The sequence below is a fragment of the Hoplias malabaricus genome, chromosome 2 (assembly GCF_029633855.1).
Source record: "Hoplias malabaricus isolate fHopMal1 chromosome 2, fHopMal1.hap1, whole genome shotgun sequence".
Classification (NCBI taxonomy): domain Eukaryota; kingdom Metazoa; phylum Chordata; class Actinopteri; order Characiformes; family Erythrinidae; genus Hoplias; species Hoplias malabaricus.
The window spans coordinates 29881648-29907885 of record NC_089801.1 but is presented as its reverse complement, the minus strand read 5'-3'; the positions used below and the strand labels follow the sequence as shown (position 1 = coordinate 29907885).

General features: G+C 37.9%; 1 protein-coding gene across 2 annotated transcripts in view; it reads right to left on the bottom strand.

Annotated features, from left to right (window-relative positions):
- LOC136679751 (ras-specific guanine nucleotide-releasing factor RalGPS1) overlaps positions 1–26238 on the bottom strand; it is a 144378-nt gene that overhangs the window by 8822 nt on the left and 109318 nt on the right. Inside the window, exons 9-17 of one of the 2 annotated variants that reach the window (XM_066658424.1) lie at positions 21400–21537; positions 17774–17867; positions 12771–12838; positions 4978–5098; positions 4621–4772; positions 3462–3510; positions 2962–3042; positions 1559–1664; positions 589–681 (exon numbers count right to left, since the gene is read on the bottom strand). In XM_066658424.1, coding sequence (XP_066514521.1) covers positions 589–681; positions 1559–1664; positions 2962–3042; positions 3462–3510; positions 4621–4772; positions 4978–5098; positions 12771–12838; positions 17774–17867; positions 21400–21537 — 902 coding nt within the window. The remainder of the gene's footprint in view (positions 1–588; positions 682–1558; positions 1665–2961; positions 3043–3461; positions 3511–4620; positions 4773–4977; positions 5099–12770; positions 12839–17773; positions 17868–21399; positions 21538–26238) is intronic. The other variant, XM_066658432.1, reaches the window with a different exon arrangement.

Here is a 26238-nt window from a genome sequence, read left to right as displayed (position 1 = left end):
AGCCTCCAGTAGAGTTTTACTGCCTTGACCCTTACACACAGCAATTGTTCCAGATTCTCTGAATCTTTTGATGATATTATGCACAGTTGATGATGATAACTTAAAAGCCTTTGCTGTTTTACGCTGGGTAACACCATTCTGGTATTGCTGCACTATCTTTCTGCGCAACAATGGTGGAATTGGTGATCCTCTTACCATCTTGGCTTCAGAAAGACACTGACACTCTGAGAAGCTCTTTTTATACACAATCATGTTGTCAATTGACCTAATTAGTGTTAATTGGTCTTCCAGCTGTTTGTTATATGCTCAATTTGCTTTTTCCAGCCACTTATTGCTACTTGTCCCAACTTTTTTGGGATTTGTTGACACTGTGAAATGGTGAATCAACACATTTTTCCTTTAAAATTTTACATTTACTCAGATTAAACTTTTGATCTGTCATCTATGTTCCATTACGAATAAAATATTGACATTTGCCATCTCCACATCATTGCATTCAGTTTTTATTCACAATTTGTTTAGTGTCCCAACTTTTTTGGAATCCGGTTTGTATTAACTGGCTCATATTGTAAATCTGAATGGACTTACATGTTGCCTGTCTGTGCCTCGAAGGGCTTTGGCTCCATAGAAAGTTAAAGTGGAGCCAGAGAGGCTGATCCAATACCGTGTCCATGAGGAAAGCTGAAAAAACAGAAGTGAACATTGTTCCATTTTTATAAAACAAACAATATATCCTTGACAACCTTTTCAAACATTATATCCAAGTACAGCCTGTTCCGCTGTCAGGACTGGTTTGATGATAAGAAAGTGGAAAATTCATGGAATTGTCCATGGACAGATACCCTATAGGCTTCACAACTCACCCAGTGGAACATGTTTCAGTCAGATCACACAAATACGGAATATTCCAGCTAAAGTAAAAAAGCTTTTGTTATAGCAGCAACATTATACCTGCAGTGAACATTGGAGGTAATAGCTTCAAGACATAGGGGTCTGAGCTCCAAAAAATAGTACATGCACTACTATAAGAAGCCCCCTGGATATCTGTAACATTTGTATGTAATGATTTATTATTTATATTATATTTTTTAAACTGTTTGTTATGTACACAGTAGTATATTTAGCATAATTTGGTTTATGGTGAACTGAGTCTGGGCTTATAGGGGTTAAGGGTTCATTTTCATGCAGGGTAGGATTCAGAAGTTCGTAAGTACATCCACATATGTCTTTAGGCTAGACAAAGATGTTCATGCCTTATGTGTATATACAGTGCCTCAATTTTAGTGCTGTATAAGAAGAATTATAGTATACTCATCTTTTTTCAATGACACCGTGTGCTGTAAAATTGCTGTATTATCGTTTGTTTTAGAATGAATACATTTAATGTTGATAGTAATAAGAACAAATTTAAAAGAGTGAAAATATACATTGGAAATATATTAAATAACAAAAACAAAAATTTGATACTCGCTTGCAATTTTTATAAGTCTACCAGCACATATTTGTTTCCTGGTTTCAGATATTCATTTCCCTGAGCCACATTACATGTTCAGCTCACCTTTGGCTTCCTGCCCTCCTTTAGCAGGGTCTTCCTCCTTAGAGGACCCTCCATAGCAACGCCACCTAGTTCCCCAAGGCTTCGCCCAGATGCCACTGCTGTTGAACTGTTGGAGTAGAAACGCAGAGAACTTTCTCTAAGAAAGTGTGACTAAAATCTTTTATAGCCCACTGTGTGTCAGCACTGGTTTTAGTTAGGGCCTGACCAATATGTTTTTATATCAGAGATATGGATATCGAGCAGCAAATTCAGAGAACTGCGGTGGGTCCGGAGCCTTCACCGAGTCACTGGGCACAAGGCGGAAACACACCCTGGATGGGCACTGCAAATATCAACCGATATTACTTTATGTTTTCAAAAATTACATATATTTTAATAGTGTCAACTGTGAAATATCAGATAAACTTACTTAATGTATTTTGAGTTACCAATAATTATTGATAACAGTGAAATTTAAATGTATATCAATGCGTATTCATTCATTGTCTGTAACCACTTATCCAGTTTAGGGTGGGTCTGGAGCGTACCCGGAATCACTGGACGCAAGGCAGGAACACACCCTGGAGGGCGCTCCTGTCCTTCACAGGGTGACACACATTTATTCACACACTCACACCAACTGACAATTTTTAGTCGCCAATCCACCTACCAACATGTGTTTTTGGACCGTGAGAGGAAACCGGAGCACCCAGAGGAAACCCACACCAACACGGGGAGAACACACCAAACTCCTCACAGACAGTGACCTAGAGTGGGACTTGAACCCACAACCTCCAGGTCCCTGGAGCTGTGTGACTGCGACACTACCTGCTGCGCCACCGTGCCGCCAATGTGTATTCACTGTGTTGTAAAACAAACAGCTAATTAATATCAGCTGTGCATTGAAAATAATTGTATATACACACATGTACATCTGCATGAAATCGGTTATTTAACATTGGATACTTTTATTGACCAGATGATAATTTGGTCAGGCCCTAGAGAGCTGCTCTTTGTCATAATTAATGTTGACAGGTTTTTTGTCTCTGCAGGTTAGAAAGTTAAGTTATAAATAAGTGCAAATGACGTTTGGAAAGAGATAGGAAGTTTGTTTTTCTCCACAGAGAAGAATTAAGAGAAGAGGATGAGAGAATGATCTATCAAACAAGCCTCCACCCAACAGACACCACATCTGAAGACCCAAAACAGTTGAAGTTTCTAGATTGTCTACACACATTACAATATGGGAGATGACCATGTGACCCCCGCCAAAGTCAGAAATGAGAGAAAATGTGCCTGGAACGAGGCAGATAAAGAGGGACAAGAGATAGTTATAAAGACCACAGGTTGCATGCGAGGAAGTGTGACTGTGACGGCTCCAGAGGACGAATGAGATGACCCTTGACCCAGGCTGAGGACTGTACCTGCAGGCATAACTGCGGCTTCTGGGCGAGTTCCGAATCTGGACCCTCCAGTTTGGGCCCAGTGTGGCATACAAACGCCCCCTGTTTACATATTTATCACAGTCAAGTTGAAGCTAATAGCACTGACACATTATTCCTCAGTCCAGTTCGTGCTAAGATAAAAATGTGACCTAGTCTTGGACTAATATAATGTAGTTGACACTTTGTGAAAACTTTATTAGTATTAGGCTTAGACTAGACTAAGCTGAGCCTAATAAATTAGGAATATTTAAATATTTGTTCCCATTTAATGTTATTGTTGGGAATGTACAGATATATGTTACACATTTAAATATGAAAAGGACACAGAAACACATTTTACCACATAAAATGCAACAGGTAAACAGGTTTTACCATCATAAATGCAATCTAACACAGACCTTCAAAAAAACAAAAACTATGAGAGACTTTATTCTCAAAATGAACTCAGAGTTTGGAGCTATAAACAGAATGTGGCTTACCTTTCTATTCTTGTAGAAACATCTTCACAAAATGAACTCTCACTGCTCCCTGAAGAAAAATGAAAAATGGAATATGACTTAAGTACTTTACATCAGTTCTAGAAATGAGGCTTTTTATACTGTGAGAAAAAAAAGAATCAGACACATTTTATTTAGATTTTCTCCTATAAATTATCTACAGGTAATTAAATAATTAACAAACGTTTTGGTAAATACTCAGTTTATTAACAACACTATAGTTAGGGTTAGTTTAAGGTGTATGTGTGGCTTTTGCCTTGAGTGCATTAGGTTTAGAGATAGATTTAAAAGGATCTTTCACACTCAACTTCAAGGTCAGTTGCATTTAAAGGAACACTAGGTAAGATTTGGGTTTTTGCTTCTAGGGCTCCGCCTAGTGTAAATAATGTTTACAGCACTGTACTGTAATGAATGGAGAAGAGGAGGGAGGGTTGTGGTTTCCTAACCTCCTCCTCACGTTACATAGCGCAGTTTCTGCGGTGCTGAGCCCAGAGTATCAAAAACAGAGGCTCTGTTCTGTTACAGCTCAGTGGAACATTACAATTATTTTCAAAGCTGTAATATTAAGTTTACAAGAGTAGGTTGTGTTCCTTTAATAGGTATTCAGTTGAGTGATAATTGAAGATAAATTGAGTGTCTACAAACCATCTACAGTAGACCATCCAAATAAAGTGTTACAGTGTGTATGTGAGGTACACCGTCAGTTAATATGTGAATGAGTTACAAGCCTCATTTGGTGGAGGCCTCAGGCTGGTGTGGCCAGGAAAAGTGAATCCCAGGATGAGCTATGCTCCCCGCTGAAGGGACACTGATGTGCATGTGCTTGTTTGTGGTTAGGAAAGTATATTCGGTTTATGAGAAAGTTGTCCTGGGTTATTTGGTGTATGTGGCATGTCATTTTTGTGATGTGTGTTCCTACACTCTCCACCTGTGCTTTCTTGTTCTGCCATCATCTGTTTTTGTAATGCAAACTCAATGTTCTAAAGCCAACAAATGACTTTGAAAGAGCCCCTGCAGAACCCTCTTTGTTGAGAATTGTAGATTATGTACACACATGGCTAAAGAATGATCTTAAGTAGTGTAAGTATTAATGCATACAGTATAATCAGTTCACTGTAGTGTGGTAAAATTGTGTTGCTACCTATAGATACGCCGTTGGACACTGTGGAAATATGGGGGTTGTTTCTGGTGGGGCTCTGAGATTCTAAGAAGCTGTCATCCAGTAGGTGTCGTGCTTTCTCCACAGGAAAAGTGGCACTTCTGCTCTCTACCATCCCGAACTGCCACATCATACTAATAGAACCAGAGTGCAGGGCATGTGTTAATCATGACGTAATGGCCATAAAGTCCACAATGGTCTCCAATAATGAAGCAGGTATATAAATATAAAAATGGGTAAAAAAAAAAAAAAAAAAAAAAAAAAAAATTAATCACAGCTTTCTGATATTTTGGGACTTAAAAAACCTAAATGTGTAAAATCAGAGAAATAGACACACACCTGTTGCCCACACTATGGCTCTTCCTATGGCGTGATGGTGGAGGGGTGGGCATGCGGACCCCCACTGTGGCATCTGGACAGGTAGGCCGACGACTATACCTCCTCAACAAGAGAGAGAACTCTGAGACAGGGAGGGGAGGGGGTGTAGAAACGTCATTCATTAGTGGGTGAATGCTTTTTAGGTTCAATTCTAAAGACCCTAAACCAAGAAGGATATACACTATCCACCAACAGCAATCATCTAATGAAATACAAGCTAGTTGCTTTGCTACAAATATTAATTCCTCTAAGGGGAGACAGATTCACATTTATAAGCTCTCTTTAATTTTTTTGATTTTTAATAGAGAATCCACATCATGTTTAGCTGGACACTGTCCCAGAACAAAAGTGACGAGGGTGAACTGAAATTAAATGGGGTGTGTGTGTGTGTGGGGGGGTGTACATATGGGTCCAGTGCACATTATGGAGGCAGCAGGCAAAAAGGAATCTGGATCACACCTCTTGCCAGGACACAACCAACTCTACTAATGCCACTGGCAGTCTTTTAAATGCACGTCATTTTGAGGCTGTTTATGTCCTAAGACATTTGATTTCAGAAGTCATGTCACAGCCACACTTACAGTATATTCACATTTGAAATACATTTACATTTCTAAAGATGCAAGAAAATAAAAGAACATTTAAAAAGTATAATATAAAACAGCAGTAAGATTAGTCAGTGTTACATGGGCATATGTACACAAGAGTAAACACTCTGCACAAATATCAACTGTTCCAGGCTCCCAGTGGGGAGGAGAAAAATAAACCCTTTTACCGGTTTTCAAGTGTCTAAACAGTGGTAATCTGTCATAAAATGTTCCAGTGTCATTATAAGTTGAAAATTGGCTAATTTTCCTGGAAATCACAGCAGGAGCAACTCTTAACCTTTTAAAAAGTTTTTCTCTGTTTCAGTGAGCATTGTGAAAGAGGGTGTTTCATCATGCTCCAAGCTGTCAATTCTCATTGTGCGGTAATGAAAGATTTGAAAAGGTATATTCTGTCTTTTGCTTTCTTCGAGAATGATGTAGACACTGATTGATAGAGTACAGAGCTAGATATGGCAAGAAGAATAAATCCACCAGTCTGACAGTATAGATGCTTCAATGGTTTTGTTCTCTAAAGCTCAGTGTGCACTAGGTTGACAAGATTCATACAGGTTTAGAGTGCCGAAGACAGGACATTGCCGTATAATGGAGCCACACAAAAATTAAGGGCGTAACATAATACTTTCACTTGTTTCTAACAAATTAAAACAGCTGTAATGAAATGTTTTCTGTTGTTTAATTTTAGTTTCCACACTTTTTTTCAACCGCTCTTATTTATGTCACCTGTAGGATGGTTACTTATGAGCACTAATTTTCTCACGTTCTGCTACCAACAATTAATCATGCTTCCTCTGAAACTTTTGAAGTTGAGGGAAAACTTTTAAATACTTTATCATCACTGTCCAATTAAATATATGTATCTCCATTTTTGTCTAATTTTACTTTTACATCATTTGAACACAGTATGATGAATGAACCAATAGAAATGCTTGAATAAAATACTTGGAATAAAATCCTTGCATTAAAACACTGACTTGCATTAAAAATTAAGAAGTTATTTTTTCATTGGGCAAATGACAATATGTACAGTTTAAAATACTATTTGTTATATGAAGTTAAAAAAACAAACAAACAAACAAACAAAAACAACTACAACAACAAAAACCCCTCTTATTGGTAAACATATTGTGGTTACCATAATATTTCACAGAAAGCTGCAGCATTATCTCAAGTCTCAACTTATCTCAACTTCACACTGATCCATCTTCCTCCTGTCTGAGTGGATAAGAGTGAGATGGGATTTGTTATTTCTACAAAATCCCAGAATTCACCAAATCTGAAATCCAGCCAACTACAAAGTCCCTGTCTCAGCAAACACTCAACCTAGCTCAGAGGTCAAATCTGGTTCTTGTTTCCATCAGTGAATAATCCTCATTTCTTCCTCCATTCATTTAAAGAAGACAAGTAAAGCCTGGAGCATCTCCGCAGTGTGGAGACTGGATCATGCTGAGACTCTTACACACTGTAAAACACTGGTTTTATGAGCAAAATGCATTAACTATCTAAAACCTTTATGAGCAACAAGACAGTCTGGAACCTCTTGCTCACCCCAAGTGTCTTAGCACTAAATATGGCACTTTCAACTGCTACTTTATGCAATATTCAGAAACGATTAAATACCTTTACAGGTCAGCAACCCTTCTCCACCCAGGCCTTGTTAGAAAAACTCATAAATTACTAAACTATCCAGTGTGATTATAATGGGCTTTATATTAAGGCGCTGGTTTTTCTTTACAAGTTAATGTAGTATATTAATCTGTTATAGCCAAGTAGATACAAATTAATAACACATACATTAACATTCAATAACAGCTAGGTGGCACGGTGGCGCAGCAGATAGTGTCGCAGTCACACAGCTCCAGGCGCCTGGAGGTTGTGGTGATTCCCGCTCCGGGTGACTGTCTGTGAGGAGTTGGTGTGTTCTCCCCGTGTCCGCGTGGGTTTCCTCCAGGTGCTCCGGTTTCCTCCCACAGTCCAAAAAACAGACGTTGGTAGGTGGATTGGCGACTCAAAAGTGTCCGTAGGTGTGAGTGAATGTGTATCTGTGTGTCTGTGTTGCCCTGTGAAGGACTGGCACCCCCTCCAGGGTGTGTTCCTGCCTTGCACCCAATGATTCCAGGTAGGCTCTGGACCCACCGCGACCCTGAACTGGATAAGTGGTTACAGATAATGAATGAATGAATGAATTAGCACAGCTAGATTAAACTATTTATAGCTGTATCTTCAACTATTGCTCATGTAATTACACAAGTGTATCCTGATAGTTACTACATAATAACATGTAATTACACATTATCTGACGTTAATACAAATATGTTTTTCCAAAGGCTGTATTACTGTAATCCATGTATAGCTGTATCGTCAGTGTGTCAGGCTGAAATTGTTGATGGGGTGAGTTACAGTAATAAAAATCAAACCTCATATTATATGCAAATATAAATTAATTAATTAATTAATCAATTATTGGCGAACTTCACCAATAAACTCAATTATGCTGATGTGAGGTTTATTTGCACATGCTCCCAATTATAACCGGGCACCTGGAGGCCAGGATATACCAATAGTGGCCAAAGAGAGGAGTTAATGAAAACAGTTTGTGAGCGTGTCTTCTAAACTTTGAGGGAAGGGACTTAAAGGATTAAATATTTTAATGTACACTAACTGCCAAGATCAGTGTCCCCATTTAGGCTCCTAGAGTTTCAATGATCTAATCCAGTACAGCTATTTAAAGGACTCTCTCAAACAATACTCACACCACTTGAATGAGATATATAAATGTCAATCTGCGCTAGCAGTTTAAACCACGTCACTCCAAATTGCACCCTAAAATGTTTACCCCTTAAATTGGCTTATTATTTAACATAAAATAGAAAGAGGACAGATCAATAGGAAAGTATTATTATTATTATTATTTTACATTTTTAAGATTTATTTAAGATTTATTATTATTTTTTTATTTATTTAGTCAAAATATCTGGAAAAATATTATAACATCATACAACATATGTAATTATATGTAACAATGTAGAATTTTATACACACACAAGTGTAATTACATAAACAAAACCCATTTATGGGGCAGAGCATGGTTAGATCAACTGATACTGATAACGGTAAGGAAGTCAGAGGTGGAGATTTTCTCACTGGCAGGGATTTCTGTGATGGTCTGTTAATGATTAGAGCCCCCCTCGCCCTGCACATCGCTCTCCAAGAAACACGGCAAGCCTCGAACATGCCTGCAGATGGCCGTCCAGTTATTAATTGTTTCCTAGTGATGTGTTCGAAAACTATGTTATGTTTTTGAGTTACTGTGACAGAAACAGAGCTTTTCAGTTGATTGGAGTAAAAATATGTGTTTGTGTGTGTGTGTGTGTGTGTGTGTGTGTGTCTTCTATGGAGAGATTGACTAACACTGCCTTGTGTGTTGCCTGCTGATGTTCTGGGCTGCTTCCTGAGCTACAGTGACTTATGTAATAACCAGTTAAAGCCAAGGGATCAACCCACAGTCCATGTGATTCTTGTTGTGATTGTCATCATCACATGGTCAAGTCCACGTCTTCATGATGTAACCTCTGTGGCTCACTTTGGATCAAAACAAAGCAGAGACAAGTTCTCAGGGAGAATCCTGTTTTAAATTAATGAGAGACCTGAGCAACTTTCTTCAGCCCTGTCCTTCTGCTCTGCTCTGGCTGGCTGCTGAGAGACACTGAGGTACATCCATGAAGTAAAACAGCTCTGCCTCTGCTTTATTACAGTGACATTAAAAATATGCTATATTACTTTTTTCTGTACAATTAAATCCAAATGTATAAAATATGACATCAACACAGTTATTGTCCAAGAAACTGAAAGACAACACCGGGCTGAATCAGTGAACCTTGTTCATGAGGAAATAAATTGCAGAGGAGGCTGATCTCGTTACAAATTACATGAGGATAAAGAGTAGAACAGTAGCCAAATCACAAAGTATAATGAAATATAATGGGTGAAAAGTACACAAACTTCTTTATTCTAATCAGTATGTTCTGGATGTTCAGAAAAAGTTTTTTCAATGGAAAAATGTGAATTAAGCTTATAGGGGTCTACAAAACCACAATAAACCAACCGAGAGGAATTAACCATGTAAAAACACATTTGGAGTTCATTATTTTTTTATGATTTTTCACTCACTAATATTTTTCACTATTTCTGCTCTGTTGTCTTATTCCTCTGCTTTCATGTTTGAATTTATTTTAATGGCTTGTTTCTCAGAGCTAGTAGTTACACCATTCTCTAATTTTTTGCTCAGTCTTTCATTTTGTATGTTTTTGCTCTGTTTTCTTATTTCTCTGCTCTTGTTTTTGCTGTTTATGTTCAGTGATGTTATTTCTCCACTTTCAGTTTTGCTATTGTTGTTCATTTTTCTCATTCCTTCCTTACTGTTGTGTTTAAAAAGTTTAAGAGGTTTAGCCCCACCTTTGCCCTCCAAGCAGAAACTGGATTGAACAATAAAATCATATACTCAAATGAGTCCCTTAATGAGAAGCAAAAGAAGAGAAGCAAAATCTAAATATCTACAAAAAACTAATAGGGTATTCTTATTTCACAGTTTGTGAGCTGGACTCCAGGTACAGCAGCATCCTTTGTATCAAGTGGAGTTGAATAGAAACAAAAAACATGGAAAAGATATGAAAGACATTTTCCACTTCTCTTTTAAAGAATGTGCTCACATAAAAAACAAATTCCATGCACGGCCATTATAGTTCCTCTTCCTTGAAACCATTCCATTATTTCCAAATGGAACCCACTGAATCCAGACAATAAAAATTGATTTCAGAGGTCTTTTAGGCTTCAGTGACAGGTAGTGTCATCATCTCGAGGGCAGTTAAAGAGAGACACGTGTGGAAGAACTGAGTATTAAACAATAATTGCTAATGATGCCTTCTGTTAGATTCTGAAGTTGGGTTGGCAGTTGGGTTGGCTGTGTCCGCAATTTAACCACAAGGATTTTATGAAGGAAAAAGCTTTCAGTGCTCATAAAGCTGTATATTATTAGTGAGATATGTTCACAGAAAAACCATTAACACAGTACAGTGTTCTAGGCATTTTCTTCTGGTCTGAAAGGAGGTAAAACACAATTGTAAAATGGTGGAGCGAGGCCGAGTGCTTACAGATAACCATGGAAACTCCCCAAAACAGCCTCCTCTAGTGCTGAGCTGTGTGGAACAATGGCTGAGGGGAGCCTATAGGTCGTGTTTCCATGGTTCAACTACGGCTAAGACTTACTGCAGACGGTATGATTGCAATAATGGAGAAATAACTCTACTGGCTCGCTATGTTGCGTGACTAGGCTTGGTTTTACAATGTGTGGCCTCTGCATGTTGTTGAACATATAGCATTTACAGTGTATTACTTAGCTCCCCACTACTAAGCCACAAACTAATGCTCATGTCTATAGCTTTATAAAGCAGGCACCAAAGGTTCCCTCTCCATTTTACAACTTTCAGTCCAATACTGAACACTGAAGCTTATGTTTTACCAGTCTGAGACAAACTGGCCCAAACCCACCCCTGATCCAACCAAGGAAATAAAGAAGCCAGCTCTCTTCAATTCCTATAATCCATCTGGGTACACTCCTGATTGCACAAGTTAACTGCCAAACACAGCAGAAAAGCCTTGCACCCAATGATTCCAGGTAGGCTCTGGACCCACCGTGACCCTGAACTGGATAAGCGGTTATCCAATGGATGGATGGATGGACACAGCAGAAAAAGAAATGGTAACAGTGCCATAGCAGCAGTCGAGCTTTCACCTGGTTCAAACCTGAGATGGATTATTGACTAGATCAATGGGTGAAGCCAGTTCCCAGAGCCCTTAATTATTGAGGCTTTAGGGGGCCTCAGGACCTTGGAAGACCTCAAGGTAAACTCAGGCCCTGTCCACGTGTATTAGATCATTTTAAAAACAGAGGTTATTGTCTGTGTTTTGGCCTCCCATCCACAGTAAAAACAGTCACTGATAATGGATGTTTTCAAATAAGCTTTGAAAAATCCAAAACTCTGACATCACACAGTGTGCCTGTTTCTGGCTAAAATTTAAATAGCTCTTTATTCACTACATAGTGAATTACATAAATCATACAACAATGTATACATGTAGATAGAACTACATTTCAGATTCACACATATAAATAAATATAAATGAATAGTACTGTGACACTGTCAAACAGCTCCAGGATCCTTGGGGAGTTTGGTGTGTTCTCCCCATGTCCGCATGTGTTTCTTCCGGGTGCTCTGGTTTCCTCCCACGGTCCAAAAATACACATTGGTAGGTGGATTGGCTAGTCATAAGTGTGAGTGTGTGAGTGAATGTGTGAGTGTGTGTCACCCTGTGAAGGACAGGACCCTCCTCCAGGTTTCCTGCCTTGCACCCAGTGATTTCAGGTAGGCTCCAGACTTGTATAATGATGGACTACGGAGTGATTTGCTATTAAATCCATGCTCCCCTCATGCTGTGTGATGTTTTGATGTCTCTCTTTAAGAGCCCCCCTGGACTGGTATGATAATGTCACTTACATATTTGATTGTACGAGGATATTTTCAAAAAACAGCAGAGAACAATCTATATAGAAAAACCCAGATACGCATGGATGAGACCTTAGTATACGGTCATTACAAAATAAATTAAATACTGAGAATATTCCATATAAGCATCCTGTGTCCACTGATGAAGAACTAGAGGACAACCAATACATACTGTTCAACAGATGAAGTACTCTCACTGACTTTCACTGACATCTACAATGTGGACCTACAAGGCAGATGTGAACATTTAAAAAATCTAACAGCACTGCTTTGTCTGATCCACTCATACCAGAGTAACACATACTAACAGAGCACCACCCAATGTCACTGCAGCACTGAGAAAGATCCACCACTCAAATTTGTTCTGTGGTGGTCTTGTCAATTTAAAGAACAGAGTTCTGCCATTTCCACCTCTGTGTTCTATAGTACAGTTCTTCAGATAAAGATGTGCTGAAAGTATTTTTCTCATAAGCCAACAGCATTGTGGTAAACATTCCCTGAGGAAATCTAAAGATCAAGGGTGTGTATACACAGGCTAAGTAAAGGTGTTTCTGTATGCACATAAAGAAACAACCAAAGTCTTCACCTGCTAGTTCTTCCTTGGAAGAGGCCATTCGCAGTGAACTGTTCCCCGGCTCGATCTTCAAGGACAGTCTGTGATATAAAACATGAAAAAAGCCTCAGTAAGACAGCAGAAAACAACAAAAGTAGCTGAGCACATGTCGTGTTTGTAGTATGAAAACATATTAAAAATGAGACCTTAGAACACATTATCATAATATTCCCAATTATATGAAACTTTCAACTCATAGCTTTCAAATACAATTGGCTGTTTCGCTCTCAAAGTCACATCGTCACAAAACAGTCATAAGGTCATGATGTTAATCCTGTGGAAGTCTCTTGTCTGAAACAGCAGACCAACTAGATTTTCAGTGTTTAAGCAATCAGAGTCATGCATCATTCTGCAGATGGCTTTATGCTTGCATAAAAAATTGAATACATGTCATTTAGTGGAGTTGAAAACTCCAGTAGCACTGCTGTGTTTGATCCACAAGTTTAACACACGCTAACACATAACAGCAGTGCAGAGAATGATCCAGCATCCGGACAATATCTGCTCTGTGGGACTTTTGAGGGGGTCCTGACTATTGAGGAAGAGTACATTAACTACACTCTGTAGCATACTTACATAATAACTGGGGTGATAAAATGGGCAGTGAGTGTAAAAACAAGGATGTGATAAAACAAGAGCTTTAAGGTGCATCTGTATAAGATCATATTCATTTGAAGATATAATAATTTTTCATAATGTGAGGTAATAAGGCTAATGCCGAAAAAGTTTCCTTTTATACAACACTTTTATAAATGAAATCAGCAATTACCTTTTCAACACAATGCTATAAATATGTTATTAAATGCTTTCATGTGTTAACAGGTCCATATGTAGGTAATCTTTAAAATATAATTAAGTGTTATTGTTGTTTTCTTGTGGAGACCACTAGTTAGGAATGAGTGTAGCAGACATAGGCACTTAACACAAACACAATGTTGATTTATCCACAGTCAAAAATCTGGAGCCTGTCCCATGGGTTGGATAAAATCTGTTATTGCTTTAAGGATGGAGTACTGGGCTGTCTGCTTATCAGCGGGTAGGGAATGGTCCTCTTGAGAAGAAGTGCTGAGTGTGTAAATCACAGAGTAGTAAACAATGAGCACTTCACAAAGTCCAATAATCTGCTTTGGGTCTTTGAGTGGTGGCTGTAGAACCTTTTCAAAGATTTCCATTGAGAATAAAGGTCAAATTTACACGAGTGATTAAAGATATTTAACAAACCATGACACCAGTTTTTTAGATATTTCATTTTTTTAATAGATCAGTATTGTACTATACTCACTAATTATTTGCAATTGGGGTTGAAGAAAGATGGAAAAAAAATACTTGAGAGACTGTCCATAGACTATATATTTTCTCAGTTTTTGTTTCTTGAAGACCCCATTCAGCATGGGGGCTAAAGCGGTAAATCTATGCAAGAGTTCTACACCCTTGTGGGCATTTATACTTCTGCATTAGTGTCTGGGTCGCCTATGAAGCATAAGTAGAGCGACAGCTTCATTTTTTCATTATTTTCAATGTTCAGAGGTTTATTTATTTATTTATTTATTTATTTATTTATTTATTATAGTTTTATTTAATATTATTACTATATTTATATATTATAATATAATAATATATTATTATTATTATTATTATTATCATTTACAGAGCCAGGGCTGAGCATAAAAACTGGAGCTTTTTTCCAATGTGCAAACGCTAGCAAATGACAAAATATCCTCTGAATATTTTTAAAAAGTGTTTATGTATTAAAATTGCAACCATTTCCTTTATGTGTACTGCTTAATTTAACTTTAAGCCCCAAATGGTTAGAAGCAACCAAACTCCCGTGAAACATTTTCCCTCAAAAGTTTACAGCACGGTTCTGTTCTGCTCCTTAATGTGCATAACTCACTTAGTGATTATAAAATATCTTAAGTATAAATGTTAGAATTATCTGATCTGCTCCACCTACCTGTACTGTTTTTACAGGTAAGAATAAGAACATTTCATTAAGGGTCTTTAATGGATTTCTCGACAAAGCCAACACCTGGAATCTGAAGAGGATTTCTGAGAAAGACCTGAGACAGGTCCACAGGTCAAGGCTATGTCTTTCATGATTTCAACTCTGACCCTAGTGGAAGACCACAGAGGATTCCTGAGGTCATGGTTTCTTGGGGCCGTGCAAGGTCAGTGATGCTATGATGTAATCCTTTGGACACACGACAGTAAGCCACCCTTCACATCTCCTCTGTGGCTATGTGAATCCAAGTTGCAAGGTCATTGTGTGGAATGGCTTTTGGACAGATTATCACCACTGAAGCCAAATAAGAAATTCTGTACATTACACAACTCACTAAAGACGTCCCCCTTTCTCTTTGTAATATCTAGAGCTTTGCCATCATGGGGTTGCAGAGAGTAGCTGACCAGGAAATTCCAATTGAGCAAAGTTCAGTGAAAGGCAGGATGAGAAGACAGATGCCCTGGGGACTTTATTTTTGTGGAAATCGTATTAATCCACATTAAACCAACACCACAAAATGCACTGAGACTGCACTGAGTGAATCACAATGTGAATTTCTGAGTACCCAGCTTGAGTGGATTTAGCAAAACACCAGTGGATGGGAGTTTGCTTAGACTATAAACTTAAAATGACTGTAAACTTTTCAATATCTGGAGCTCTCATGTTAGAAATATACACTGAATTATGAACACCTACTTACTAGAACCAGACACAGCACGTGTTTTTAAACACTGTGTTCACTCACCGTCCACTCTGTTAGACACCTCATAGACGTAAAGTCAGAGACAATAGCTTATTTGTTGCTGCACAGTTTGTGCTGGTCCACTTCTAATCCTTTGTCAGTGGACGAGGACAACTTTGCTCTATTTGATAAATAAAGTTTTAATACAAAATTATGCCCTAATACATTAATAAACATGTCAGACTGTGTATGACAAATCACTGCCTTGCTGAGGCTTAATATGAGTCATAAAATGGCACCATACCGAAGTGTTAAAGCGTATTATGATCTAAGGTTATGAGAAAAACAGAATTCTGTCTCTAAATGAAATATATGGTGTGATAAACTATGCTCAATATGACCAACAGCATGATTTAACAAGGTAGGAAAGAAATTTTAATTCAATTTTGAAAAGACAACAAAGAAAAATAATATTTATTTAATATTTAGTTGAAAAAAAAAACAGTTCCAAAAGCTAAATCTTTTGTGTTGATACATTTATAGTACTATTCTCTTAGATGAAAGCAAAATGAAAAGTAAAGAAGGATTTTGTTTTTCAGATAGGTACCATGGGTATTGTAGAAGTATTGCAGGGTGGGCATTGTAAAGATTTCAGCATGATCTCACCATATCACACCATAATAAAATATTTATTCCTTTTAAGATCCTGCAAATGATGTGCAACATGTGCGTTGGATAAGCAGAATGAAGCCAATAAACCAAAGGACCTGTTTGAGAGCAGGCCATAAGGCATATCAAATCTTCTAAATCGTGATTAAATTAGTGTGAGCTAATATTAACGGGCCTTGAAAGAGATGAGGTCACCTCTCAGACAGTAACTTGTCTTCCTACATAAACATTCAAGTGCAGTCTAATGAATGGTTTGTAAATCATCGCTTTGATTGATTATACACAGATGGAGTGAGGGGAAGCGGAGGTGAAGAGGAGTTTGTGACAGATTTATAACATCTACAATCAGAAAACAGAGGAAATGAAACGCACAGTGTTGGAGATTATAAACGGGGCTTATATCAGGCAAAAAAGCACATAACCCTAAATGGATATCTACAAACATTTGGGCACTGTTTATGAACGCAGTGCTGTACATGAGTACTGTACTCATGATGAAAATCTTGTTGAACAAAGGACTAGTAAAACACATACGAGTTGCTTTAATGTGTGAAATATAGTGATTATGTGGTAGTTTTGGTGTTTGTTTTGTACAGACAGTGAATTGTACTTTTGCCATAAACTAAGATGTCATCTGTTTGCATTGTTTATATTGACTGTTGCTTTTCGTGATTTCCCCAACAAAAAATGAAAGCACAAATAGTCTATAAAAATTTTCAATATAAAAAATACCAACAGATTTTTTGCCCTCAATGCCAAGGAAAACAAACTTAAGCCCTAGGTTTGAGTCACATTTCCAAGTCCAATAGTGTAAAACTGGCCTTGTGTGGGAGAAATGGCTCTCAATCTCTTCATCAATTGATGCTTGAAAATGTAAATGAATACAAGAAAACTGGGGCATCAGTTTTCTCCTCCAAGCATGATGAGATTCTCTGGGATTTTAACAAAAAAAACTTATTTTGCTTTAACTAACCAGCAAACAGTTTAATTAGTATTTTTAAATATTTGTGTGAAGTGTGGTGTTACCTAGTATTGGAGTTATGTGAGGTATATTGGGTATGTCTGATGAGTTAAAAGCCTGGGACAAGAAGATTTACTTATTATAGTAAGATAATTCTGTGCAGCATTCATTGACTCCAATTCCCACTGTGCTAAAGTGCTAGAATTTTACTCAATGACTGTTAACACAATGTTTCTAATGAAAACATATTACAGCTTATATTTACTAGTATAATTAAACTGTCTTCAGATAGTTACGGCTGCACCATATGAACATGGCCATAAAAAGCATGATCGTAAAAGTCCCTCATGGGTTTGTTTGGCTATGATATGACCCCAAGAATTTCCACAGGCTGACCCCTAACTTCACCACACTGTCCAAGGCTGCACAAAGAAATATAATCAATCCTTTGTTTCTTCTCTGGTCCTAAATCACCTGGAGGTCAACCCCACTTTGTGCTGCTCTTTGGGCCATTCGTTCTGAAAAAGTAATCATGTGAGTCACTATGGTAACCAAAGCCCTCCCAATGTTTTTTTTTTTTTTTTTACTTTGAGGTCCCCCTCCCTCATTCTCTCCACAGGAGCAGTGGGACAGCAGAAATGAAGGAGTCAACTCCCACTTACTTGAAGTTGTCGTCTTCCACGAATTTCTGAAGCTCCTCAATGTAGCGGACAGACATCAAGTACTTTTGCACATGGGGCAGGGTCACGAGATGGTCTGCAGGCAACAGAGGAAGAGGCCAAGATGAAAAATGACGGAAGAACAAAGGAAGGACGAGAGTGAGGCAGGGGACAAAATCACAAGGTTCCCCGCTCCCCTCCTCAGATGTGCTGAATTTAATCAACATCTGTGTACATGAATTACATAAATATACAACATCATTTTGGCAGAGACCAGGCCATATCTCACTGTAATAAAATTAATGTGGCCACAGCTTACTAAGGTATGGGAACTGGATCTTGATGCTTGGCTGTAACTCTCTCTGTAGCATTGCTAGATCTTATTAAGTCTTTGCAACAACTTAAAGCAATACTAGGTGAGTTTTGGTATTTTTTCTCTTGGGCTCCCTGGTCAGTTGCAGAGTGTTATTTGGTTTTACAGCACTGGAGTTACATTTTCCACAGTAGCAACTACAAAGGACCTATTCTCCCTATTACAGGCCAGAGAAGCATCACAGTGATGTTGTAAGTGAAGCTGTAAGTTTAAGGTGAAAATACTACCTAGTGTTGCTTTAGCTATTTTGAACTCAAACGTTATTTAGTCACAGTGATTATTTCCACTTAGAGAACCAATAACATTAGGCCAAATATTTGAACATCCCTGCAAAATCCTGTATAATAAAGCTATATCCCCTCGTAATCATATCAATGCCTAAAGAAAAAATGAATTAAATAATGCATCTGTTTTCCAATGTTCTGGATATTTACACCATTAGGAAAAGATGTCACTGTGTTTCAGAACAGTTAAATTTCCAGTGTCCAGTGTCAAGGAAAGAAAATAACTAAGGAGATGACTAATGACATGACTGGACCTGAGTTAAGAATCATCGGATACATTATTAAAAGCTAAATGGGTAGTGGTGAACCCTCAATTTGGATTCAGGCAAAAACACTGAAAGGTTGTGTACTTCCAGTAAAAAGTGTGTGTGTGTGTGTGTGTGTGTGTCCATCTTAGATTTTATTATCCTCAGTTCAGAGGCTGGATGACTTGTGGGAAGAAGCTCCTCCTCGTCCTCTCCGTATATGCCTTCAGAGAGCAAAAGTACTTCCCTGACCTCAGCAGAGAGAATGGTTCATTATTGGGATAGCTATTATCCATATGTTTATATATATATATATAATAGAACTGTTTCAATTTTTCATTTTAATTACTTTATTTGTACAAACTATTGAAACAACAGATCTGGAGTTGATGGGATATATTTAACGTAGATATCTACATTTAAAATAATATATGTTCCTGAGTTAAAGGTCCTAAGATGTACCATTATGACACACACACACACACACATACAACCACAAACAAACAGTGAAGGTGAAAATACCACTACATAGCCAATTTTGTTTCTGACAGTGTGGGACTGAACAGCTGGGCCATAAGAAAACCAGTTGTTAGTGAGGCTAATCGAAAACACTTCAGTTGGCTTGGGAGCATATTGATTGAACTCAGGCACACTGGAAAAATTCATGTGGACTGATGAGTCTAGATTTATCCTGTTCCAGAGAGATAGGAGCATCAGGCATAGTAGCCATTGTACAAGTCTCCGAAGACAGTGTCATGACCGGGGGGGGGGGGGGGGGGGGGCAGTCAGCTGTAGGCTCAGTAACAATATGCCACAGTAACATAATATCAGCTGAGTACCTGAATGTCCTGAATGACCAGGGTATCTCATCAATGGGTTTGCTGTTCCCTGATGGTATGGAGTATTCCAGAAAAAAAGCGCTTTTGAGAGAATGAGGAAGTATTTTCAAACATGGCCACCACAGAGTCCTGATCTAAACCCCATTTAACATCTTTGAGATGTACTGGAGAACACGTTACAGAGTGGTTCAAAGGTCTTGTGACGTTGCATTAACAGACATCCGACCCTGTTAAAATCTCATTTCAGGGATGTAGCTTTAAGACACCCCTGATACCCCCCACCCCCACACCTGAACCTGATTTTGCAAGACAGGAGATATATGTTTGTTTTAGTGAATAATTTGCTTAGTGATTTTCTCTAATCTTTAAATTTGGAGCCACTATGCAATAAAGGGACATTAAAATCTGTACTTAATGCATACGTTCAATGGCATGGATAGTGGTGTAGCTCCTTAACACTTTAAGTTAATTGAACTAATGTTAGCAGTGTTAATGTGTTAGTGGTTCCTGTTTACAGTCATTATCCCACCATGAGCAATAAAGACAATGCTGTTCAAACAGTGCAGTGAGCAACACCGTCATTATATTTTCCCCCTAATAACCAGGGATACATTTACAAAAAAAGTCAAAATGGTGGTACATGTTGTTGTCATTTCTGTTATAACCTTTAAAGGCAATCTCTAATATATATATGTTTAAGCACACTGCCATAGCACAGCATTAATCTAAGTTAAGAGTTAAGAGTGTAAACCACCCCCCTCCCCCAAAGAGTGCTCTCTTTGTCACTCTCTCACTGTGTTTGTGTGTTAGTGAATCTCACTCTCTTTTGCTCATGCACTCTCAGTCACACACTCTCTTTTAATGCCGGAAACACATGTAACTTCCGGAAAAGGTGGGACGTCTGCATAAGGTACCCCCCAAAACATGCCATGGTGAACACACCATGTCCAGAGACAGCCCAACATAAACTATTAAGAGTGTGGGACTTTTTTTTATGACCATGGAGTGCAGTGTTTCTACTAGGACACATAGTCCAAATGTTAAGAGACCATGTTCACACAAAGTGTACCAGGTTCTCACTAAATCACAGCACCATACACGTGTTGTCTTTGCACATGTCCCACATCCTTTGGCCTTCTCAAACCCTGCTGGGTCTCGTATACTCTTACAAATATCCTGGCACTGTACAAGTGTCCAAATACGAGGGATTAATTTTATTTAAACACAGCAGAGGACTGGCAGCAAAGATGTAGAAGGATTTATTATCCTCAGAATTAAAGGTCATTGCACTGTTACTTCACTATAGCTGTCAATATATATATTACATAGCCAAAAGTATTTGGACTCCTGCTTATCCAATATTGTTCCTGAAATCAAGGGTATTAATAGGTAGTGTGTCACTATCTGCTGTAGTCTCTACTCATTTGTGAAGTCTCCGCTACATTTCTGTGAGGATTTGAAGGCATTTAGCTACAGGAACATTAAGGTGGGGAACTGATGCTGGATCATGAGCTCTACATCGGGAACCACTACAAATCATCCCAAAGCTAATGGATATCTCCATCACTACAGAGCAAATGCCAAACCTTGGCATTAGGAATAGTGAGAGAGAGAGCTTAAAAGTAGCTAAATTACAAGAGACTGTGGGACATGTTCTGAAGGCATAAACAAAAACAATCAATGTAGCTGAAAATCCCATCTACAGAGCTCCACAATTACAGGATTTGTAATGTAATACCCACAGAAAAACATTTAGCAGTAAGAGATTTGCATGTAATTCCTAATCAGTATGTCTATATCATTTCTGTCTATGGGGAATAATAGAAAATGATCTGTTTCAGCTGAAATCATACTCTTGTGTATAATGGAAATGGCCGGGTTAACTAACCATAATTGCAGGACATCTGCAAGTCAGAAATGACTCTCAGGAGATTATTCATTTGATTCCTTCTCTGCTGCGTCTCAATGATGCTGTCCGAGGCAGGATAGGCCGAGTCAATGTAAATCATGTCCAGTAAGTAAATACCTGTAAGAAAAGAAGGAAATGGGAGAAAAGGTGATTAAACTGCTACATCCAATCACATAAAGTAAGAAATAAAGAACAGTAAAAAACACTCATGGACACTTCAAAACAAAAACTGATTCATCCCTCTCATTTGCAGGAGTCAAATTTATACTCGCTGGTATAAGTGGAACAGACACAGCAGTACTGCTGGAGTCCATCATAACAAGCCAACAGCATCCTATGGGCAGTGTCATGTGACCAGAGCATGACAAACATAGATCAATTACTCTCTTTGATTTTACATCTACAAGGTGGAACCAAAAAATGTAGGTGTGTCTCATAGAGTGGACAGCAAGTGGACACAGTGATTAAAATCTCCAGCAGCAATGCTGTGTCTGATCCACTCATATCACAATCAAATGCACCGTATAGTGGTGGTTGTGACCATTAAAGAACAGGGTGAAATGGGACTAATATCATGAACAACATAAACTTCAGCTCATTGCAAATGTACTGAACAGAGCTCAGTCTCTCCACAAAATGCAAGTCTACTGCTCCTCGACCCAATACCTCATCCAGGGTGTTAGTGTTTTACTCCTCTATATAAAAATCTATTAAAATTTTATTCATATTATGTAACTGGAACAAACACAGAAATGTGGCTTATGACATAATATAATTCATGGCTTTGGTTTACAGAATTATATGTTATGAATGGACACTTATGTATTACTTTATAACAAGTTATGCAAACTATCTGACAGTTATGATCTACTGTGTGAAGTGCAAACGCTTCATAAATTTGTCTCATTTCTCTTCACGGTTCACAGAAAAAAATCCAGACCAGGAAAAACGAAATTCGAGAGAAGGAGAGACAGAAAACAGGGGAGCAATATTGACAGCAAGATGGAAAATAAGAAAGGTGACTTCAGTACATTTCAATGAACAAATGACTCTCTTTAGCAAAGGCTAACAGTGCCCAGCTTTCTGCTTCAGTTTGCTGGATTGCAGAACTGCTGAGCTGAGCTGAGCTGAGCTAAGGTGAGGTGACGAAGTTTTGAAGGAAACCAGTCAAACAGAGCTGGTCCAAAAGGAAAACAGGCATGAGAATGAAGCATTGGCTTGAATGATCCATACCACCGTTGGATCAGGCCATTAAAAAAAAAAAAAAAAAAAAAAAAAGGAGACACAAGGACATGGGTCTAATTTTGATGTCTAACAATGACATTTTTGAAAAAGGCAAAAAGGAATCTTTTCAGAAAAGTGGAAAGACAATGAAAGACAGTTCAAAGGAGTTTTTTTCTCCCCAATTTAATCATGATAATTGTCATCCATTGGTTATGTCTGACACTATTACACTATTAGGCAACACTACCCAGCTAGAAGAGTAAGGATTAGCATATGCGTCCTCTGAGCTGCTGTATGTTTACAAGCTCTTTCTAATAGGCTCATTGTGCTTGGAGGAGAACTTTAACTTCTAGTTCTATTTAGAGCAGCTAAACAGAGCAGGCAACATTTGCTAGGATCAATCTGAGGGAAGGATGACAAGACGGGGCCATATACGCTCTCTTCATGACTGTGCAACTTTCTTCTTAGACTAAGAGTATCAGTAGTTACTGTGGGCACCACTTTGCTGCAGTAACTGCTTATTATCTTCTGAGAATTCCACACGCAGCCACTAAAATAACATTAGTGAAGTCAGGCGAATGATTGATTCTGGGTCACTACATCTCAAACGCAACAACAACTCATATACTGTAAGCGTTACTGAAAAGAGCTCAATCACTCCAGAGAACACAGGTTCACTGCTCCACAGTCCAGTGCTAAAAGGTTTTATAACCCAACAGCAGACTCTCAGCATTGATTACGGTGAGTTCTGGCTCATGTTGAGCTGCTTTAGTGTGTTCCTTTTCATTTCCCATATTTTTCTGTGAAGATTTCACAAGCTGAATACGCTTAGTTCACTACAAGAAAGTTTTAAAGGATTTTTATGTAACATATAATTGTGATTCAAAATTCTAACATGCTCTTGCTCTTCTGTCATTTTAAGGTAATTGTTGCGTAGTTTTAAAAATTAAGAATTAATATGCTATTTTTGCAATTGCTAATATTGAAATAACCATTTTTAAATTGTTTAATCAATACTTATGTGCATTTGCATAAAATATTAAAACAGAAACCAAACAATGCATTCAATTACAAAGGAATACTTCTCACTTGCCATTTTCAAACTACTTAATTTTAGGCTATGTTTTTGTTGAATAAAATGGCAATTGTCATTTTTAAAACTACACAACAGTTACAATAAAATGACAAGTGGGAGAATGTTGGAATTTTGAATTACTTCACCAAAGATGGCAAAGGTTTACATCCAAAAGCAGTTTTTTCACCTTCTTCTCAGCACTTCATATGAATCCCATGAATGTCATCACCCATAAAAATACACAGGGTCATTAAACAGACACATTAGTTCAGTTTACAGTATGGACCTGCACTGGCCAGCACTCTGGTCAATTAATGGAGTTTCAACAAAAGCCACATGTCTGGAGACAAACTGAAAAATGATGTCTACACAATTTTTTAAATACATAAAGCAAAAAAACAAGTGATGTATAGCACAAGGCAAATGTATGATATCATCAAACTGGTAATAATTTGCGGTGCATTACTTTGACAAATGATTAGGAGACTGTGTTAAATAGTAGCTCATACGTCAGGCAGTTTACGCCACTGAATATAAACCTGCAGAATCTTTGGTTCAGGGGAAGGTTTACCTTTCAAAACGGCCAAGCATGATCCACATATGGAGCATTTACATTTTCCAGTCTTATAAACAAGGCACCCCATTAAGCACTGGCTAAATAAACAGTCATGAGTAAAGTTTATGTTCATATTAAAGCCAGATTTCTACAACTGATCTCTGATTATCTTGTAATCATTAAAGCATGATAAATCCCCATTGTATCGTCTAATCATTAAAGCATGATAATGTCCCTGAGGCTTCAGATGTAACTTAACACCTTTGACTTCATTCAGTACACACAGATCTGTGAATATACAGTTTGTCCTCACGTCCTTTGGAACATTGCTGTTGCTTTGGTGGCATTCAGCCTCCAGCAAATCAGGTAAAATCACATACTAAAGTTAGATGACTAGTTTTGGGTCACAAACAGAACTCCACTCCAAATCATCCCAAAGGTAATGAATGAAGCTCCACAGCTCCACTACCCTGGAGAATAATGTTTGCTCTCATCTTGTTTAAGCTTGGCATTGATCATGGCGACTTGGAGCTCCAGAACTGCCCTTTCGCTTTCATTCTATGACGTTTTATTTTGGGTGCACCTTAAAGCTGTGGGATTGACTAATTATTAGTTGCGTAAATAAGTTATTCATCACTGCACTTGTTTTACGTTCCATTAGTGTAAAAGTGCAGCAGAGTTTGCATTATGTTTTTATGTTCTTGAGGATAATATTGCATCAAAAAATATGTGTAAGTTTTGGTTTGAAGGATTTAAAGAATGTGATTCTGATGTTAACAATCATGAACATATTATAACAACAATTGCCATTTTTAATGCTATGTAATAGTTGCCATAAAATGACAAAAGAGTGGGATGTTTGAATTTTGAATTACAATTATGTATTACACACCTTATATAAAGGGCACTGCATATTTATTTGAATTTCTATATACAAACATGAGAAATGTATATAAGTGAAGTAACCCATGCACAGCTTTAATGCCCACTTTACACTGTCCACCAGAAGATTTTTCCATCTGTTTAAGAAACGATTAAGAGAGAGCTCTTCTGACTGGAATCCACACAGGCCAGTCAGTCAGATCCTCTTTGATGACTACTATTCTTCCAAATAAAAAAGATTTAGAGATGCTGACTAGCTAGCACTTTCCCTGCTGAACATAAATAGAGCAGCCATTCAGAGAGTGTGGTTGGAAGATTTTCAAAAGAGTTGCAAGTTATTGCTTGGAGTGTGAGATCATGTTTGACGACAAGAGGCTCAGACTGGCATGTGTTTGAAACTGAGTGTGCGCCTGTGTGCATTTGACATATTTCCAGTATAAAACACTCTTCTTTGGTAAAAGGAAATAAAACAAGTCAACCTGATTCTGACTTTGTGTATTTGAATAGAGTTATGTTTCATTATTAAACTGAATTTCTGTTTAAGAAGCTCTCAAAAAATCTTACACAACTACACAGTACAAATACATGCACACCAGATATTCATTACATTTCATAACATTTGACTTGATTCATTATTACTGCTATATTATGAGCAAGAAACGAAGCAAGCCCCTGTCCACAGTTTTTGTTAAATCCTTACAAACTCTGTCATGTACCTGAAGGCTCAGGGATTTTATTATAGTTGTGTTTAAGGTAATGATTAGCTTTAGTGTTAGGGTTAAGAGCAGTGTTAAAGCAGACGTTTCACTCTGGGTATGTGTCAAAAATTCAAAACAGGAGAACTACATTTACTTTTAGTCAAATATGTTCATATGATTAAATCTGCTTTCAGCTTTAAAAGAAGCCAATTGGGAATTTTTTATGCCAACACCTCCAAAGTTCAGTCCTAGAAGTTGGCTGAATTCTCTGCTTTTCACAATTTAAATAATCCCAAACACAATCAGCTTCTTTGCTTGATTTACATATTTCCTTCTTCTTCTTTTTTTTTTTTTTTTTAAATCAGTTTCCTTTCTTCGTAACA